The sequence below is a fragment of the Myxine glutinosa genome, chromosome 8 (genome assembly GCF_964187855.1).
Source record: "Myxine glutinosa chromosome 8, kmMyxGlut1.1, whole genome shotgun sequence".
Taxonomy (NCBI): Eukaryota; Metazoa; Chordata; class Myxini; order Myxiniformes; family Myxinidae; genus Myxine; species Myxine glutinosa.
This window is the reverse complement of record NC_136268.1, coordinates 16554005-16574759: the sequence shown is the minus strand read 5'-3', so window position 1 is coordinate 16574759 and position 20755 is coordinate 16554005. Positions and strand designations below refer to the sequence as shown.

The 20755-nt window shown below is 39.3% G+C and overlaps 1 protein-coding gene across 1 annotated transcript in view; it reads right to left on the bottom strand.

Annotated features, from left to right (window-relative positions):
- Nucleotides 1–3850: 3850 nt before the first annotated feature.
- The window catches only part of LOC144893224 (G1/S-specific cyclin-D2-like), a 121863-nt gene continuing 104958 nt past the window's right edge, over nt 3851–20755 (bottom strand). The window contains exon 6 of the mRNA XM_078782955.1: nt 3851–4008. Coding sequence (XP_078639081.1) covers nt 3856–4008 — 153 coding nt within the window. The 3' untranslated portion in view covers nt 3851–3855. The remainder of the gene's footprint in view (nt 4009–20755) is intronic.

The window sequence follows — 20755 nt, the reverse complement described above, 5'->3', positions numbered from 1 at the left end:
TGTGCACCACCCCCGCCCCCAAACCTCCTCTGCCTCTCCAAAATCCCCTTCAATCCAAATCTATTCACCCGAGCCTGACTTTTAAGGAGTAAGGAAGGTACACCTCTTCATTTGTGCCGTTATCAAGGATTATTTATATATTTTAAAGGTATTAGGTGTCATTTCGTCAGACAGGTGTTAGGCAGGTGTTATCATTTTTCCTTTTACCTGTTTGGCCCGACTTTATTCCCGAACGGACCATATAAACTGTTGGATTATTGCTTCCAATGGCATTAAGCTGGGTGTGCTGTCAGCTAGCATTAGTAGATGGAAGTAAGAGAAATAGAGATGATGAGAAAGAGAGATGAGAGATAGTGATTGGGAGAAAGAGAGATAGAGATAGACTTTCGTCTTTTATTATAAAAGTACAAAACCACACCTAAAACACCAGAAACACGTGAAAACTAAAATGACAGAGAAAAATCCGAGACAAGCACAGCCGAAAAATTGACAATTTTTATCAATCAAACACTGAATCCCCAACAACTTCACACTATTGCGATCCAACGAAGAGTTTAAAGTGCAATTCAACCCCCTCTCCCCCAATCACAATAAAATCATGGGACCCAATATTCCTTAAAATCCCAGTCAATTCTAACAACAAATCATTCCTCTGCTTGCTTTTACTTGGATCATACACATTCACAAGAAAAAACCTATAGCTATCCAACACCAAGGACAAAGTGGCGATGTATCCCTGCACAACCTCAGTGAACACGACAGAGGAGGTTTGGAGGGCAGGATGCGAAAAGAAAGCAATTCCTGCAGTAATGGAATATTTATCACTAAAGAAATTTGTCCTTTCAGTAGCTGCCTCCAATCGGCATGATAATTCAGGGTACTGCGAGTTTCCTGAAGCGGGACAATCCCCAGCTTCAATCTCTTTACCAAGGATTTAACCTGGAATTAACGCCCTAAGGCCACACCTCCATTAATATTTATACTCCCAAAACGCACCTCAGCCAAGAGGATGGAGGAGTTAGGACTTCAAATCCTTCTGGGTTTTCTTTAAATCATTCTGGGCTTTTTTGAACCCATTTCTTTAACAGGAATTTATTTATATCTGCAAAAACGGAGTCATCCGGACTCCCGAGTAATTTCCTTGAGCCGATTTATTTATAGACCCGGCAGGTCTGAATAAAAACTCCTTCAAATCAATGTTCCGTTTACGATAGGAGTCTTTTAGAAAGTCTTTTAGATCTCATCATCCGAGGGGGTGACTTTCACCTCATCGGTCTGAAACGGCACTTCTACATCATCAATTTCCGAATCCTCTGAGGCTGAATCGCCATTACGCCCCATGGTGTCACCAAATACCTCTACCTCTGAAACTAGAACCCTCTCGTTACTCTCCCCACTTTGCTTAATATAATCTGTTGCGGGCCCACCGGGGCTTTGAAGAACCGAATTTACATTTTGGCCACCTGACAGATTCTGGCAACAGTGGTCTGGCACGCCGCTCTGCTCACCAAACTCTCCTCTGTTGGTATCCATGGAAATCTCCACGCATGGCTGGCGGACTTCCTCTCTAGTCGTAGTCAACGTGTGGCCCTGAATGGGTTTCTCTCATCTCCTCTTCCTGTTCAGGCTGGAGCTCCGCAAGGTAGTGTTCTGGGCCCTGTGCTTTTTCTGGTCTTCATCAATGATCTCTCCGACTCTCTTGAAAATCCTCCCTATCTCTTTGCTGACGACTCTACTCTCTGCCGCTCCATTCCTCATCCCTCAGATCGGCAGTCTGCAGCCTCCTCACTCTCTGCAGACCTGGACAAAATAACAGAATGGGCAAACAAGTGGAACATGTCTTTCAATCCTGACAAATCTCACACTCTTACGATGTCTCTCCGAAAAGACCAACTGGACAACCCTCCCATCTACTTTCTGAATAATCCTCTCCAAGAAGTTCTGTCACTCAAACTTTTGGGTCTCACTATCTGCCATGATCTTTCCTGGGAAAACCACATTTCAAATCTGGCCTCCAAAGCCAGTCGCCGACTGGGCATCCGCCATCGTGCGAAGTCCTTCCTTGGCACACCTGAGTTCCTCACCACGTACAAGGCTTTCATCCGCAGCTCAATGGAATACTGCTCTCCCCTCTGGGCTGGTGCACCTGCCTCACACCCAGCTCGTCTTCACGCTGTTGAAAGCAAAGCATTCAGAATCATTTGAATCTCCCGCGATGAAGCTAACTCCAAGGGCCTCTCACTCACTCACCACAGGCAGGTTGGTGGTCTTTCCGTCTTCTACCGACTCCTCTCTGGCCTTGCCCCCCCAGCTCTCTCTGGGCTCTGTCCCGCAAATATTCCTACAGGTCGCACAAGATCTGCCTGCAACCCTCTTATGGTTAAACTGCCAAAATCAAGACTCTCTGCTCACCTTCACTCCTTCATTCCTCTTTTCTCCCACCTCTGGAACAAACGAGAGAGAGAGAGAGAGAGAGAGAGAGAGAGAGAGAGAGAGAGAGAGAGAAAGAGAGAAAGAAAGAAAGAAAGAGAAAGAGAGACTTTGACTTTTGAGGTCCTTTTATTACAAAAATATAAAAGTGTGCATGTACAATTTACAAATCCAAAAAAATCCCAATAAAACAGGACAGAATAAGAAAGCAAGGAAACAACAAGTATAACAATTAATCATTTCATTTTTACAAAAACATAAAATAAAGCAATACTACCAAAAATATATAAAGACTTGATTATTTAAGAAAGAGATAATACCAACTCATTTTGGTGAACATCACAAACATTTTCTGAACACCATTTTTCCACAAACACATCAAGTTCAGCCATGGTGTTGGAAAAATTAAATTCAAGTTTTACCCTTGCAGAAACAAGCGCAGTGAAGAACGTCATGACGTTGCATTGGTGAAGCGGTTTACCGTTACGCTTCTCCTTTCTTCACAGGTATGTAGCAAGTCTTCCACCCTACACCAGAATTTGGCCGGAGGTGCCATACTTTGTTCATGCCTGCATCAATGAAGCTTTGGCACAAATCACGGCTCTTGAATACATCAGGGAAGAGAGGGTTGAACAACAGTGGTTCAACTTCGAACATCCCTGGGGAGTATGTGTCCTTTTTGTGACTCACTGTAAGATCTTTCCAGGCATTGAGAAGGCTCTGGTAGAATATAGCGAGCGTTGCTGTATCCACACACTTGAGGTGAGTCAGGAATACTTCACGACCATAGCTGAGTCTTCCCGCCTGTTGCAAAATATGACAGGCCAATGCGTAGTTTGGCAGGTGCTCAACATATAGAAGGCGCTGAATGGAGTACAAGCGAAAGGCCATGAGGCGGGATTTCACGTGAACAAGACCTTGGCCTCCTTCAGATGAAGTATGGCATATTACGTTTGGCCGCAGCCAATGATGGCCTCCCCAAAAAAGTCCACATGTTTGGCCTGGATCATTCTAAGCAGCACTTCCGGCGGTTGTAGGCAAATAAATCGATGCCATGAAGTTTCAGCAACCAAGTTATTGGCAACTAAGACACAGCCCTTAAATGAAAGGTGCGGTCGGGCTCTTTTCCACAGGTTCAGTCTCGTCTCCATTTCTCCAATCAAGCCTTCCCAATTCTTTTCCATAAATTGTGTGGAACCAAGGGACACACCAAGGTGGTCGATACCATCTGCCTTCCATTCTAAGTTTTCCGGAAGAGGAGGTAGATGTGTTGGGACAGGGAGGCAACTATTAAGGTAAGGCACCCAAAAGCAAATAGCTTTGCTTTTCCTCCAATTAACTTTCAGGGAAGAAGCCTGGAAAAAGGTTCTCAAGGATTTAACTAGAGCATCAATATCCCTGTTGCTTCTGATTATGACGCACACATCATCTGCATACGCTGATAAAGTCAATGGTGGACTCCTTGGGAAACACGTCAGGCCAGAGATATTCTCCCTGAGCGTACAAAGTAATGGTTCCATTGCTAATGCAAAAAAGCAATCCTGAGACTGGGCAACCCTGCCGTACCCCTCTCTGAACCTGTATGGGGGAAACGAGTTCATTGTTTACCTTAATTACATTAGAGATGTCAGTGTACAATAGATATGAAGGCCCTGAAATCAACCCCACAGCCACATGCTTCCAGAACACACCACAAAAACACATGATCAATACTGTCAAAGGCTTTTTCAAGGTCTAGAAAAATTATTCCAAAATCATTTTGATCGTGGTAAGTGCCCACTAAATCCCGAACAAAAAAAATGTTGTCATAAATGGATCGACTGGGGATGCAGAAAGTCTGATCGGGTAGGACCCGGCCACCAATGATTTTCTTCAGACTATTTGCCATCGCTTTTGAAAACAGTTTGTAGTCGGTGCACAATACTGAAACTGGTCTCCAATTCTCCATCCGCTGGAGATTTCCTGACTTTGGGAGGCGAATCACCACTGCTCTCCTGAGGCGTAATGGCATTGCACCAGTTCGCAGGGATTCTTGGATTACATTTAAAAGTTCTGGACCTAAAAGGTCCCAAAATTCCAAGTAAAACTCATCTGGTAGGCCATCAATTCCTGGAGCTTTTCCACATTCCATTTCAGCCAGAGCACATTCTAATTCAGGAAGGGTTAACTTCCTTGTTTAAAATCTTAACTAAAAAAAACCAAAAAAAAAACCCATTTCCTTCTTTGTTATTATTCGTTGTTCTTATTCGTTTATTCGTTGTTCTTATTCGTTCGTTCGTTCTTCGACCACGTGTTTCACCCCCATGTCCCCAGATAGTTTTCACTGTTCAATTATAAAATGTTTAAACTTTCCCCTGAAGTGCAGTATTCTGTCATATATTATAACACCTTTTTCTTCTTCTTCTTTAAAAGTGTGCTTTCGACTTGCTCACCAAATCGATTCATTCCAAAAAAAAATTCCATCTCTTACAGTTCCTCTTTCCTACATTCCCTAAACTCTCCTGCACTCCATCCCACCTCCAGCGTCCTCAAACGTATCTCTGACAAAGGTCACAAGAAACTCATTTTGCAATAAATGTTCGATTCCCATGAATCGTAAACTTTCTAAAATCCAAACTCAACCCTCCCCTCCAAATCTTCCCCATCACCCATCCCTTTCAAATCTCCCCCCTTGCCCCTTCCCTCCTAAACTCCCCCTGTACCCCTCCCCTCCTGGACTCCCCCATCTCCCATCCCTTTAAAATCCCCCCCCTGACCCTTCCCTCCGAAACTCCCCCCTAACCCCTCCCCTCAACGCCCCCCCTCAAATCTCCCCACCCTCATTTTTTCTCCATTTCCCCCCTCTCACCTCTCCTCCTCAAAGCGTCCTCCCCATTTCTTCCCCCTTCCAACTCTCACCTCCAACTCCCCCAACCTTCTGGCTTGCTCTTCCCCCTCCTCAAATAACACCTCACTGTGCCTCACCCAAACACCATCAAACCTTTTGTCCGCACCATCCTTTCCTTTCTCTGAGCTATTCTGAAATCTCTGACACACTTTCAACAGCTCTCCTTACCTCTTCCACATCTTACCCTACCCCTCCTCCCCCCTGTTCTGTATCCGATGCTCCCCCTTCCTCTTCTTTAACAGTATGGACCTCAAACATCCGGGGCCTTCGCTCAAACTTGACTGATCTCTTCATACAGGTTGCTTCTCAAAAACCAGACTTGATCTGCTTAACAGAAACTTTCCTCCTTCATGATGTCTGATTTCTTCATATATCTCCCGGGTTACTCCCTCCTCCGGTATGATAGACCTGAGCCTCGTCCTGGAGGGAGGGGGGGGGGGGGGGTTGCTATCTTTAACAAAAACTCTCCCTCACTCGCCCTGCATTGCCCTCTATTCGCCTCACCCCCAAGAGTACCTCTGGCTACGGCTTCCCCTTCGCTCCCACCTTCTGTTCATATGTGTGTTGTACCGTCCACCAAACAGTGATGACGCCATCTACATCTCGCTGTCTGATAATATGGACCAACTTCTATCTACTCATCCCAACTCTCTCCTCATATGTGGTGATTTCAATTGTCACCATGCCAGTTGGCTGGGTGTGGGTACCCCTCTAACCAGCCATGGCTCCTCAGCAAAGGACTTCTGCGACTCACTGGGACTGACACAATCTGTCAATTTCCCGACCCGGATCTCAGTCAACGGAGCATCTTCTCTTCTAGACTTGGTTATGTCTAACTTCCCTGCAAATGTCTGCTGCTCTTCTTCTGCTCCAATCGGCTCATCTGATCATGTGCTTGCTAAAGTGGACATCTCTCAGACCATTCTCAGAGAGCCTCCTCAGCGTCGACGAGTCTGGCATTCCACTCAGGCCAACTGGCATGGTCTTCAAGCAGCCATCAATCATCTGGACTGGTCTCCCATCTCTACTGCCTCTGACATCAACTCATCCTGGGAATTCTTCCAAAGTAAATTGCTCTCTCTCATGCACAGATTTATCCCATTTCGTCTTCAGTTGTCATACCCTTCCTCCCGTCCATGGTACACGGAATCTTGTGGTGAGGCAGTTGCTCAGAAACAACTTGCCTTCACCTCCTGGAAAGCAAACCCAATGGAAGGAAACCTCATTTCCTTTCACAAAGCCCGAAACAAATATGTGTCCACCCTCAGGAGAGCCAGGAAACAATATCTCTCTACTCTCAAACCTGTCTCCCTCTTCCAAATCCTGGCGGCGTCTGGTTAAATGTGTTTCTGGTGTTTGTTCCCCCTCCCTCCCCTCCCTTACCTCAAACGGCTACACAGCTGACTGCACGTGAAAAAGCTGAATGCCTCAACTCTGTGTTTGCCTCTAAATATTGTGTCCCAAACCCATCCCTCTCTGTACCCACCGTACCCAGTCGTACCCAGCTGCTCCTGGACTCTGTGTCCTTTCCTCCTGACAAAGTGGAAAAGTTTCTGTCAACGCTCGACTCTGATTCTGCAACTGAACCTGACGGCATCAGCCCACGGGTCCGAAAATCCTGCTCTGCCACTCTTTCACTCCCTCTCTCTGTTCTCTTCACCCTCTGTTTAGCTCAAGGTCATCTGCCATCAGCTTGGAAATCAGCCAACATCACCGCTTTACACAAAAATGTGAAAAAACAGATCCTTGCAACTACAAACCAATCAGCCTTCTCCCAATTATCAGCAAAGTCATGGAATCCATCATTGCTTTGGATATCAAATCTTTCCCCATCTCAAATGGCTTGATCTTTATCATCAATTTGGTTTTAGACCAGGTCACTCTACTCTGGACATGCTGCTTCTGCTGTCTCAACAATGGAAGGAGGTCCTCAATGCCAAACAGGAAATTAGAGCCGTCTCCGTTGACATATCACATGCCTTCAATATGGTCTGGCACCCCGCTCTGCTCACCAAACTCTCCTCCTATGGTATTCATGGAAATCTCCACACATGGCTTGCGGACTTCCTCTCTAGTCATAGTCAACATGTGGCCCTGAATGGGTTTCTCTCATCTCCCCTTCCTGTTCAGGCTGGAATTCCCCAAGGCAGTGTTCTGGGCCTTGCGCTTTTTCTAGTCTTCATCAATGATGATGTTGTTGGCTTAGCAGTTAGGCTGCCGGCTTGGGATCCGAGGATCCTGGGTTCGAATCCCGGTCGATCGCTAAATTAACACCAGGGGGGTTGACTCAGCCTGTCATTCTTCCGAGGTCGGCAAATTGAGTACCAGCTTGCTGGGATGAATGATCCCGGTGTGTACCCCGGTTTAGAATAGGTACACCGTATCCCTGCGCATCGTAAGAGGTGACTAAGGGTTGGCGTCAGGAAGGGCATCCGGCCATAAAAACATTGCCTCAAAACAGGGAACTGTAGCGGCTACCGCTGGGTTTTCACAATCGCCTTGCACCTATCAAGGACATGATTGTCATGGGGCCTGTAAGGCTAACCCCTGCTCTAGCGGGGAAAATGGCTTAAAAAACGATCATTCATTCATCAATGATCTCTATGACTCTTGAAAATCCTCTCTATCTCTTTGCTGATGACTCTACTCTCTGCAGCTCCATTCCTCATCCCTCAGTTCGGCAGTCTGCAGCCTTCTCACTCTCTGCAGACCTGGACAAAATCAGAATGGTCAAACAAGTGGAACATGTGTTTCAATCCTGACAAATCTCACACTCTTACTATGTCTCTCTGAAAAGACCGACTGGACAACCCTCCCCTCGACTTTCTGAACAATCCTCTCCAAGAAGTTGTGTTACTCAAGCTTTTGGGTCTCACCATCTGCCATGATCTTTCCTGGGAAAACTACATTTTCAAGCTGGCCTCCAAAGCCAGTCGCCGACTGGGCATCCTCCGTCGTGCGAAGTCCTTTCTCGGCACACCTGAGCTCCTCACCACATGCAAGGCTTTCATCCGCAGCTCAATGGAATACTGTTCTCCCCTCTGGGCCGGTGCTCCTGCCTCACACCTAGCTCGGCGTCATGCTGTTGAAACCAAAGCTTTCAGAATCATTGGAATCTCCTGCGATAAAGCTGATTCTGAGGGCCTTTCACTCACTCACCGCAGGCAGGTTGGTGGTCTTTCTGTCTTCTACCGACTCCTCTCCGGCTTTGGTCCCCCAGCCCTGTCTGTGCTCTGCCCCCCACATATTCCTGCAGGTCGCACAAGATCTGCCTGCAACCCTCTTCTGGTTAAACTGCCAAAATCAAGACTCTCTGCTGAACTTCACTCTTCCATTCCCCTTTTCTCCCGCCTCTGGGACAAAGTCTCTCACTCTCTTAAATCTAACTCCTCCGTCCAGGTCTTTAAAACAGCTCTTCACCACCATCTCTTATCTTCCCCCATCCAAAACCTTGATCTTTTCTAACCCCATTAATTCACCCCAGATCTACTTTTTTAAATTACCGACTTCTTGTCCATGGCAGTGTCCATGTGTTTTATACCTCCCCCTCCCCCCAAGCCCTCTCCCTCCCACACATCTCCCATTGTCCCTGTTCTCTACTGTTGTACTTGTGTCCTTCCCTCTCTCCCCATCTGGTCTCCCGCTCCCTTTATCATGTTTTATGTGTCAGTTTGGTTTCATGCGATTAATGTTAGCTCTTACACGAGCCTCGATCTTGTATACAAAAAAAAAAGAAGTTATCCTGGGAAAGAGTATTTTAATTTGTATTTAAGAGATCATTGTTGAAGTCACCGATGAAAAAACAAAATTTGCTGGAATAAATAAGATTTGATAAGTGTTTGAAATTCGTGCAAAAGGTCATTGTTGTTGGAGCCTGGCGATTTGTAGATAACACCAATTATAATTTCCGGATGAACGATTTCAATAAAAATTTATTCATGAACTGAAGTCATAATATTTCGTTCAGCAAGTATCTTAAAGTTGTATATTGAGGAAATATAAACAGCAATTCCCCCACCTTTCGTTTCCTTATTATTGGTGAATCATTGCCCTGCGCTCGCGAAGCGAAAAGCAGGATTAGGCATTCGGTTGCGTACCTGCGTACGTGTGGCGTACACGCGTGCATGTCTGCATTTTTAAAAATTCATTTTCTCGGCATCCGTTGGTCCTATTGACACAAAATTTTACCATAGGAGTGCGTCTGCCTGTATAATTTTTTCTTCATAATTATGACGTCACAAGTCACGTGGTATGCACGCCATCTTGGAAAAACTTTACACCTCTATAATCTCCGAAACCGCTGAATGGAGAAAAATTGAAACAAGCCTCATTGTCAACTACTCCCCATGCAGTATATATGTTAATGATGATGTCATCAATGCCTTCATTACGACGTCATATTTCAACAGGTACAACAGTTGATCTGATCAGTATTTAAAAAAAAAAAAAACATTTTTAGAGGCCATTTTTCCCCCCGCAAGCAGGGGTTGGCCTTTTTCGGGGACCGTGGTTGTTGTTGTTTTTTGGTCCCCTTTTTGAAGCAATATTTTACGGCCGGATGCCCTTCCTGCCGCCAACCCTTTTTGTCGCCTTCTTACGACAAACAGGGAATTACCAGTGAACTGGTACTCAATTAGCCGACCTCGGAAGGATGACAGGCTGAGTCAACCCCCCTGGCGTTAATTCAGCGATCGACCGGGATTCGAACCCAGGATCCTAGGATCCCAAGCTGGCACCCTAGCCGCTAGCCCAACACCAGGATCTGATCAGTATGAAAAATAAAAATTCTCTGCAACTTAGTCTGATGGACACGAAATTTTCACCACATGAGACCCTCCTCCTGTATGATTTTAAATGATAATTATAACGTCATAGGTCACATGGTACAGGTGCCATGTTGGAAAAAAAATCGAAAGACGTTTCACCTCTATATCTCCGAGATCGCTCCATGGGAAAAAATTTGAAACATGGCTCATTGTAAAGAATCATGGCGTCATTGGTGTCTTAATTTTGACGTCATAATTTGACAGGGACACGCTTGGTCTGATCAGTTTGAAATTTATTGAGCGTGATGGACACAATTACATTAGAGAATATAAATTTATGATGTCATCGCTCACGTGGTCTGGCAGTCATATTGCATCAAAGGAAAAAACCTTCAAAAACAGAAGAGTTGGCTCGCACCAAGTTGACTGCGCAGGGTAAGTATTCTATGAATACCTTCTCGTTTAAAACTAGGAAGTGAAAAGAGAGGGCAAAGGTCGTCAGATATTATCATGATTCAGATAAACTGATAAAACAAATGTTATAGCTCATTTTTTCTAAATGTATTTGTAAACGTTTGAAATTTTTATTTATGATTCTTACGTTGAAGTGTAGCATGGAAAACACATTTTTGTGAGTTTCACATGTGAGTTTTACAGTGCATTCAGAAAGTATTCAGACCCCTTCGCTTTTTTCACATTTTGTTATGTTGCAGCCTGATGCTGAAATCGTTTAAATTCATTTTTTCCCTCATCAATCTACACTCAATACCCCATAATGACAAAGAGAAAACAGGATTTTAGAAAATTTTGCAAATTTATTAAAAAGAAAAACCTGAAATATCACATTGACATAAGCATTCAGACCCTTTGCTATGACACTTGAAATTTAGCTCAGGTGTCTCCCATTTCTCTTGATCATCATTGAGATGTTTCTACACCTTGATTGGAGTCCACCTGTGGTAAATTCAATTGATTGGACATGATTTGGAAAGGCACACACCTGTCTATATAAGGTCTCACAGCTGACAATGCATATCAGAGCAAAAACCAAGCCATGAGGTCGAAGGAACTGCCTGCAGAGCTCAGACACAGGATTGTGTCGAGGCACAGATCTGGGGAAGCCTACAAAAAAATCTCTGCTGCATTGAAGGTTCCCAAGAGCACAATGGCCTCCATAATTCTTAAATGGGAGAAGTTTGGAACAACCAGGAGTCTTCCTTGAGCTGGCCGCCCAGCCAAACTGAGCAAATTTGAGGGGAATGTTGAGGGGATTGCTCCCGAGCAATCGGGGGAGAAGGGCCTTGGTAAGAGAGGTGAGAGGTTTAACTATAGCCAAAGTGATGTCAAATTAACTATAGCCAAAGTGATGTCAAATTAACTATAGCCAAAGTGATGTCAAATTAACTATAGCCAAAGTGATGTCAAATTAGCTATAGCCAAAGTGATGTCAAATTAGCTATAGCCAAAGTGATGTCAAATTAACTATAGCCAAAGTGATGTCAAATTAGCTATAGCCAAAGTGATGTCAAATTAACTATAGCCAAAGTGATGTCAAATTAACTATAGCCAAAGTGATGTCAAATTAACTATAGCCAAAGTGATGTCAAATTAACTATAGCCAAAGTGATGTCAAATTAACTATAGCCAAAGTGATGTCAAATTAACTATAGCCAAAGTGATGTCAAATTAGCTATAGCCAAAGTGATGTCAAATTAGCTATAGCCAAAGTGATGTCAAATTAGCTATAGCCAAAATGATGTCAAATTAGCTATAGCCAAAGTGATGTCAAATTAGCTATAGCCAAAGTGATGTCAAATTAACTATAGCCAAAGTGATGTCAAATTAACTATAGCCAAAGTGATGTCAAATTAGCTATAGCCAAAGTGATGTCAAATTAACTATAGCCAAAGTGATGTCAAATTAACTATAGCCAAAGTGATGTCAAATTAACTATAGCCAAAGTGATGTCAAATTAACTATAGCCAAAGTGATGTCAAATTAACTATAGCCAAAGTGATGTCAAATTAACTATAGCCAAAGTGATGTCAAATTAGCTATAGCCAAAGTGATGTCAAATTAGCTATAGCCAAAGTGATGTCAAATTAGCTATAGCCAAAGTGATGTCAAATTAACTATAGCCAAAGTGATGTCAAATTAGCTATAGCCAAAGTGATGTCAAATTAACTATAGCCAAAGTGATGTCAAATTAACTATAGCCAAAGTGATGTCAAATTAACTATAGCCAAAGTGATGTCAAATTAACTATAGCCAAAGTGATGTCAAATTAACTATAGCCAAAGTGATGTCAAATTAACTATAGCCAAAGTGATGTCAAATTAGCTATAGCCAAAGTGATGTCAAATTAGCTATAGCCAAAGTGATGTCAAATTAGCTATAGCCAAAATGATGTCAAATTAGCTATAGCCAAAGTGATGTCAAATTAGCTATAGCCAAAGTGATGTCAAATTAACTATAGCCAAAGTGATGTCAAATTAACTATAGCCAAAGTGATGTCAAATTAGCTATAGCCAAAGTGATGTCAAATTAACTATAGCCAAAGTGATGTCAAATTAACTATAGCCAAAGTGATGTCAAATTAACTAGAGCCAAAGTGATGTCAAATTAACTATAGCCAAAGTGATGTCAAATTAACTATAGCCAAAGTGATGTCAAATTAACTATAGCCAAAGTGATGTCAAATTAGCTATAGCCAAAGTGATGTCAAATTAGCTATAGCCAAAGTGATGTCAAATTAGCTATAGCCAAAGTGATGTCAAATTAGCTATAGCCAAAGTGATGTCAAATTAGCTATAGCCAAAGTGATGTCAAATTAACTATAGCCAAAGTGATGTCAAATTAACTATCGTCAAAGTGATGTCAAATTAACTATCGTCAAAGTGATGTCAAATTAGCTATAGCCAAAGTGATGTCAAATTAGCTATAGCCAAAGTGATGTCAAATTAACTATAGCCAAAGTGATGTCAAATTAGCTATAGCCAAAGTGATGTCAAATTAACTATAGCCAAAGTGATGTCAAATTAACTATAGCCAAAGTGATGTCAAATTAACTATAGCCAAAGTGATGTCAAATTAACTACAGCCAAAGTGATGTCAAATTAACTATAGCCAAAGTGATGTCAAATTAACTATAGCCAAAGTGATGTCAAATTAACTAGAGCCAAAGTGATGTCAAATTAACTATAGCCAAAGTGATGTCAAATTAACTATAGCCAAAGTGATGTCAAATTAACTATAGCCAAAGTGATGTCAAATTAGCTATAGCCAAAGTGATGTCAAATTAGCTATAGCCAAAGTGATGTCAAATTAGCTATAGCCAAAGTGATGTCAAATTAGCTATAGCCAAAGTGATGTCAAATTAGCTATAGCCAAAGTGATGTCAAATTAACTATAGCCAAAGTGATGTCAAATTAACTATCGTCAAAGTGATGTCAAATTAACTATCGTCAAAGTGATGTCAAATTAGCTATAGCCAAAGTGATGTCAAATTAGCTATAGCCAAAGTGATGTCAAATTAACTATAGCCAAAGTGATGTCAAATTAGCTATAGCCAAAGTGATGTCAAATTAACTATAGCCAAAGTGATGTCAAATTAACTATAGCCAAAGTGATGTCAAATTAACTATAGCCAAAGTGATGTCAAATTAACTATAGCCAAAGTGATGTCAAATTAACGATAGCCAAAGTGATGTCAAATTAGCTATAGCCAAAGTGATGTCAAATTAGCTATAGCCAAAGTGATGTCAAATTAGCTATAGCCAAAATGATGTCAAATTAGCTATAGCCAAAGTGATGTCAAATTAGCTATAGCCAAAGTGATGTCAAATTAACTATAGCCAAAGTGATGTCAAATTAACTATAGCCAAAGTGATGTCAAATTAGCTATAGCCAAAGTGATGTCAAATTAACTATAGCCAAAGTGATGTCAAATTAACTATAGCCAAAGTGATGTCAAATTAGCTATAGCCAAAGTGATGTCAAATTAACTATAGCCAAAGTGATGTCAAATTAACTAGAGCCAAAGTGATGTCAAATTAGCTACAGCCAAAGTGATGTCAAATTAGCTATAGCCAAAGTGATGTCAAATTAGCTATAGCCAAAGTGATGTCAAATTAACTATAGCCAAAGTGATGTCAAATTAACTATAGCCAAAGTGATGTCAAATTAACAATAGTCAAAGTGATGTCAAATTAACTATAGCCAAAGTGATGTCAAATTAACTATAGCCAAAGTGATGTCAAATTAACTATCGTCAAAGTGATGTCAAATTAACTACAGCCAAAGTGATGTCAAATTAACTATAGCCAAAGTGATGTCAAATTAACTATCGTCAAAGTGATGTCAAATTAACTATCGTCAAAGTGATGTCAAATTAACTACAGCCAAAGTGATGTCAAATTAACTACAGCCAAAGTGATGTCAAATTAACTATAGCCAAAGTGATGTCAAATTAACTATAGCCAAAGTGATGTCAAATTAACTATAGCCAAAGTGATGTCAAATTAACTATAGCCAAAGTGATGTTAAATTAACTACAGCCAAAGTGATGTCAAATTAACTATAGCCAAAGTGATGTCAAATTAACTATCGTCAAAGTGATGTCAAATTAACTATCGTCAAAGTGATGTCAAATTAACTACAGCCAAAGTGGTCAAATTAACTATAGCCAAAGTGATGTCAAATTAACTACAGCCAAAGTGATGTCAAATTAACTACAGCCAAAGTGATGTCAAATTAACTATCGTCAAAGTGATGTCAAATTAACTATCGTCAAAGTGATGTCAAATTAACTATAGCCAAAGTGATGTCAAATTAACTATAGCCAAATTGGTCAAATTAACTACAGCCAAATTGGTCAAATTAACTATAGCCAAAGTGATGTCAAATTAACTATCGTCAAAGTGATGTCAAATTAACTACAGCCAAAGTGATGTCAAATTAACTATAGCCAAAGTGATGTCAAATTAACTATCGTCAAAGTGATGTCAAATTAACTATAGCCAAAGTGATGTCAAATTAACTATAGCCAAAGTGATGTCAAATTAACTACAGCCAAAGTGATGTCAAATTAACTATAGCCAAAGTGATGTCAAATTAACTACAGCCAAAGTGATGTCAAATTAACTATAGCCAAAGTGATGTCAAATTAACTATAGCCAAAGTGATGTCAAATTAACTATAGCCAAAGTGATGTCAAATTAACTACAGCCAAAGTGATGTCAAATTAACTATAGCCAAAGTGATGTCAAATTAACTATCGTCAAAGTGATGTCAAATTAACTATAGCCAAAGTGATGTCAAATTAACTATAGCCAAAGTGATGTCAAATTAACTACAGCCAAAGTGATGTCAAATTAACTATAGCCAAATTGATGTCAAATTAACTACAGTCAAAGTGATGTCAAATTAACTACAGCCAAAGTGATGTCAAATTAACTATCGTCAAAGTGATGTCAAATTAACTATCGTCAAAGTGATGTCAAATTAACTATAGCCAAAGTGATGTCAAATTAACTATCGTCAAAGTGATGTCAAATTAACTATAGCCAAAGTGATGTCAAATTAACTATAGCCAAAGTGATGTCAAATTAACTATCGTCAAAGTGATGTCAAATTAACTACAGCCAAAGTGATGTCAAATTAACTATAGCCAAAGTGATGTCAAATTAACTATCGTCAAAGTGATGTCAAATTAACTATAGCCAAAGTGATGTCAAATTAACTATAGCCAAAGTGATGTCAAATTAACTACAGCCAAAGTGATGTCAAATTAACTATAGCCAAAGTGATGTCAAATTAACTACAGTCAAAGTGATGTCAAATTAACTACAGCCAAAGTGATGTCCAAAGTGATGTCAAATTAACTATAGCCAAAGTGATGTCAAATTAACTATCGTCAAAGTGATGTCAAATTAACTATAGCCAAAGTGATGTCAAATTAACTACAGCCAAAGTGATGTCAAATTAAATATGTCCAAAGTGATGTCAAATTAACTACAGCCAAAGTGATGTCAAATTAACTATAGTCAAAGTGATGTCAAATTAGCTATAGCCAAAGTGATGTCAAATTAACTACAGCCAAAGTGATGTCAAATTAACTATAGCCAAAGTGATGTCAAATTAACTACAGCCAAAGTGATGTCCAAAGTGATGTCAAATTAACTACAGCCAAAGTGATGTCCAAAGTGATGTCAAATTAACTATAGCCAAAGTGATGTCAAATTAACTATAGCCAAAGTGATGTCAAATTAACTATAGTCAAAGTGATGTCAAATTAACTATAGCCAAAGTGATGTCAAATTAACTATAGCCAAAGTGATGTCAAATTAACTACAGCCAAAGTGATGTCCAAAGTGATGTCAAATTAACTATAGCCAAAGTGATGTCAAATTAACTATCGTCAAAGTGATGTCAAATTAACTATAGCCAAAGTGATGTCAAATTAACTATAGCCAAAGTGATGTCAAATTAACTACAGCCAAAGTGATGTCAAATTAACTACAGCCAAAGTGATGTCAAATTAAATATGTCCAAAGTGATGTCAAATTAACTATAGCCAAAGTGATGTCAAATTAACTATAGCCAAAGTGATGTCAAATTAACTACAGTCAAAGTGATGTCAAATTAACTACAGCCAAAGTGATGTCCAAAGTGATGTCAAATTAACTATAGCCAAAGTGATGTCAAATTAACTATCGTCAAAGTGATGTCAAATTAACTATAGCCAAAGTGATGTCAAATTAACTATCGTCAAAGTGATGTCAAATTAACTATAGCCAAAGTGATGTCAAATTAACTATAGCCAAAGTGATGTCAAACTAACTATCGTCAAAGTGATGTCAAATTAACTACAGCCAAAGTGATGTCAAATTAACTATAGCCAAAGTGATGTCAAATTAACTATCGTCAAAGTGATGTCAAATTAACTATAGCCAAAGTGATGTCAAATTAACTATAGCCAAAGTGATGTCAAATTAACTACAGCCAAAGTGATGTCAAATTAACTATAGCCAAAGTGATGTCAAATTAACTACAGCCAAAGTGATGTCCAAAGTGATGTCAAATTAACTATAGCCAAAGTGATGTCAAATTAACTATCGTCAAAGTGATGTCAAATTAACTACAGCCAAAGTGATGTCAAATTAACTATAGCCAAAGTGATGTCAAATTAACTATCGTCAAAGTGATGTCAAATTAACTACAGCCAAAGTGATGTCAAATTAACTACAGCCAAAGTGATGTCAAATTAACTATAGCCAAAGTGATGTCAAATTAACTACAGCCAAAGTGATGTCCAAAGTGATGTCAAATTAACTACAGCCAAAGTGATGTCCAAAGTGATGTCAAATTAGCTATAGCCAAAGTGATGTCAAATTAACTATAGCCAAAGTGATGTCAAATTAGCTATAGTCAAAGTGATGTCAAATTAGATATAGTCAAAGTGATGTCAAATTAGCTATAGCCAAAGTGATGTCAAATTAACTACAGCCAAAGTGATGTCAAATTAACTACAGCCAAAGTGATGTCAAATTAACTACAGCCAAAGTGATGTCAAATTAACTATAGCCAAAGTGATGTCAAATTAACTATAGCCAAAGTGATGTCAAATTAACTATAGCCAAAGTGATGTCAAATTAACTACAGCCAAAGTGATGTCAAATTAACTATAGCCAAAGTGATGTCAAATTAACTACAGCCAAAGTGATGTCAAATTAACTATAGCCAAAGTGATGTCAAATTAGCTATAGTCAAAGTGATGTCAAATTAGCTATAGCCAAAGTGATGTCAAATTAACTATAGCCAAAGTGATGTCAAATTAACTATAGCCAAAGTGATGTCAAATTAACTACAGCCAAAGTGATGTCAAATTAACTATAGCCAAAGTGATGTCAAATTAACTATAGCCAAAGTGATGTCAAATTAACTATAGCCAAAGTGATGTCAAATTAACTATAGCCAAAGTGATGTCAAATTAACTATAGCCAAAGTGATGTCAAATTAACTATAGCCAAAGTGATGTCAAATTAACTATAGCTAAAGTGATGTCAAATTAACTATAGCCAAAGTGATGTCAAATTAACTATAGCCAAAGTGATGTCCAAAGTGATGTCAAATTAACTACAGCCAAAGTGATGTCCAAAGTGATGTCAAATTAACTATAGCCAAAGTGATGTCAAATTAACTATAGCCAAAGTGATGTCAAATTAACTATAGTCAAAGTGATGTCAAATTAACTATAGCCAAAGTGATGTCAAATTAACTACAGTCAAAGTGATGTCAAATTAACTACAGCCAAAGTGATGTCCAAAGTGATGTCAAATTAACTATAGCCAAAGTGATGTCAAAGTAACTATCGTCAAAGTGATGTCAAATTAACTACAGCCAAAGTGATGTCAAATTAACTATAGCCAAAGTGATGTCAAATTAACTATCGTCAAAGTGATGTCAAATTAACTACAGCCAAAGTGATGTCAAATTAACTACAGCCAAAGTGATGTCCAAAGTGATGTCAAATTAACTACAGCCAAAGTGATGTCCAAAGTGATGTCAAATTAGCTATAGCCAAAGTGATGTCAAATTAACTATAGCCAAAGTGATGTCAAATTAGCTATAGTCAAAGTGATGTCAAATTAGCTATAGTCAAAGTGATGTCAAATTAGCTATAGCCAAAGTGATGTCAAATTAACTACAGCCAAAGTGATGTCAAATTAACTACAGCCAAAGTGATGTCAAATTAACTACAGCCAAAGTGATGTCAAATTAACTATAGCCAAAGTGATGTCAAATTAACTACAGCCAAAGTGATGTCAAATTAACTACAGCCAAAGTGATGTCAAATTAACTACAGCCAAAGTGATGTCCAAAGTGATGTCAAATTAACTATAGCCAAAGTGATGTCAAATTAACTATAGCCAAAGTGATGTCAAATTAACTATTGTCAAAGTGATGTCAAATTAACTATAGCCAAAGTGATGTCAAATTAACTATAGCCAAAGTGATGTCAAATTAACTACAGTCAAAGTGATGTCAAATTAACTACAGCCAAAGTGATGTCCAAAGTGATGTCAAATTAACTATAGCCAAAGTGATGTCAAATTAACTATAGCCAAAGTGATGTCAAATTAACTATAGTCAAAGTGATGTCAAATTAACTATAGCCAAAGTGATGTCAAATTAACTATAGCCAAAGTGATGTCAAATTAACTACAGTCAAAGTGATGTCAAATTAACTACAGCCAAAGTGATGTCCAAAGTGATGTCAAATTAACTATAGCCAAAGTGATGTCAAATTAACTATCGTCAAAGTGATGTCAAATTAACTATAGCCAAAGTGATGTCAAATTAACTATAGCCAAAGTGATGTCAAATTAACTACAGCCAAAGTGATGTCAAATTAACTACAGCCAAAGTGATGTCAAATTAAATATGTCCAAAGTGATGTCAAATTAACTATAGCCAAAGTGATGTCAAATTAACTACAGCCAAAGTGATGTCAAATTAACTATAGCCAAAGTGATGTCAAATTAACTACAGTCAAAGTGATGTCAAATTAACTACAGCCAAAGTGATGTCCAAAGTGATGTCAAATTAACTATAGCCAAAGTGATGTCAAATTAACTATCGTCAAAGTGATGTCAAATTAACTATAGCCAAAGTGATGTCAAATTAACTATCGTCAAAGTGATGTCAAATTAACTATAGCCAAAGTGATGTCAAATTAACTATAGCCAAAGTGATGTCAAATTAACTATCGTCAAAGTGATGTCAAATTAACTACAGCCAAAGTGATGTCAAATTAACTATAGCCAAAGTGATGTCAAATTAACTACAGCCAAAGTGATGTCAAATTAACTATAGCCAAAGTGATGTCAAATTAACTACAGTCAAAGTGATGTCAAATTAACTACAGCCAAAGTGATGTCCAAAGTGATGTCAAATTAACTATAGCCAAAGTGATGTCAAATTAACTATCGTCAAAGTGATGTCAAATTAACTACAGCCAAAGTGATGTCAAATTAACTATAGCCAAAGTGATGTCAAATTAACTATCGTCAAAGTGATGTCAAATTAACTACAGCCAAAGTGATGTCAAATTAACTACAGCCAAAGTGATGTCAAATTAACTATAGCCAAAGTGATGTCAAATTAACTACAGCCAAAGTGATGTCCAAAGTGATGTCAAATTAACTACAGCCAAAGTGATGTCCAAAGTGATGTCAAATTAGCTATAGCCAAAGTGATGTCAAATTAACTATAGCCAAAGTGATGTCAAATTAGCTATAGTCAAAGTGATGTCAAATTAGCTATAGTCAAAGTGATGTCAAATTAGCTATAGCCAAAGTGATGTCAAATTAACTACAGCCAAAGTGATGTCAAATTAACTACAGCCAAAGTGATGTCAAATTAACTACAGCCAAAGTTATGTCAAATTAACTATAGCCAAAGTGATGTCAAATTAACTATAGCCAAAGTGATGTCAAATTAACTATAGCCAAAGTGATGTCAAATTAACTACAGCCAAAGTGATGTCAAATTAACTATAGCCAAAGTGATGTCAAATTAACTACAGCCAAAGTGATGTCAAATTAACTATAGCCAAAGTGATGTCAAATTAGCTATAGTCAAAGTGATGTCAAATTAGCTATAGCCAAAG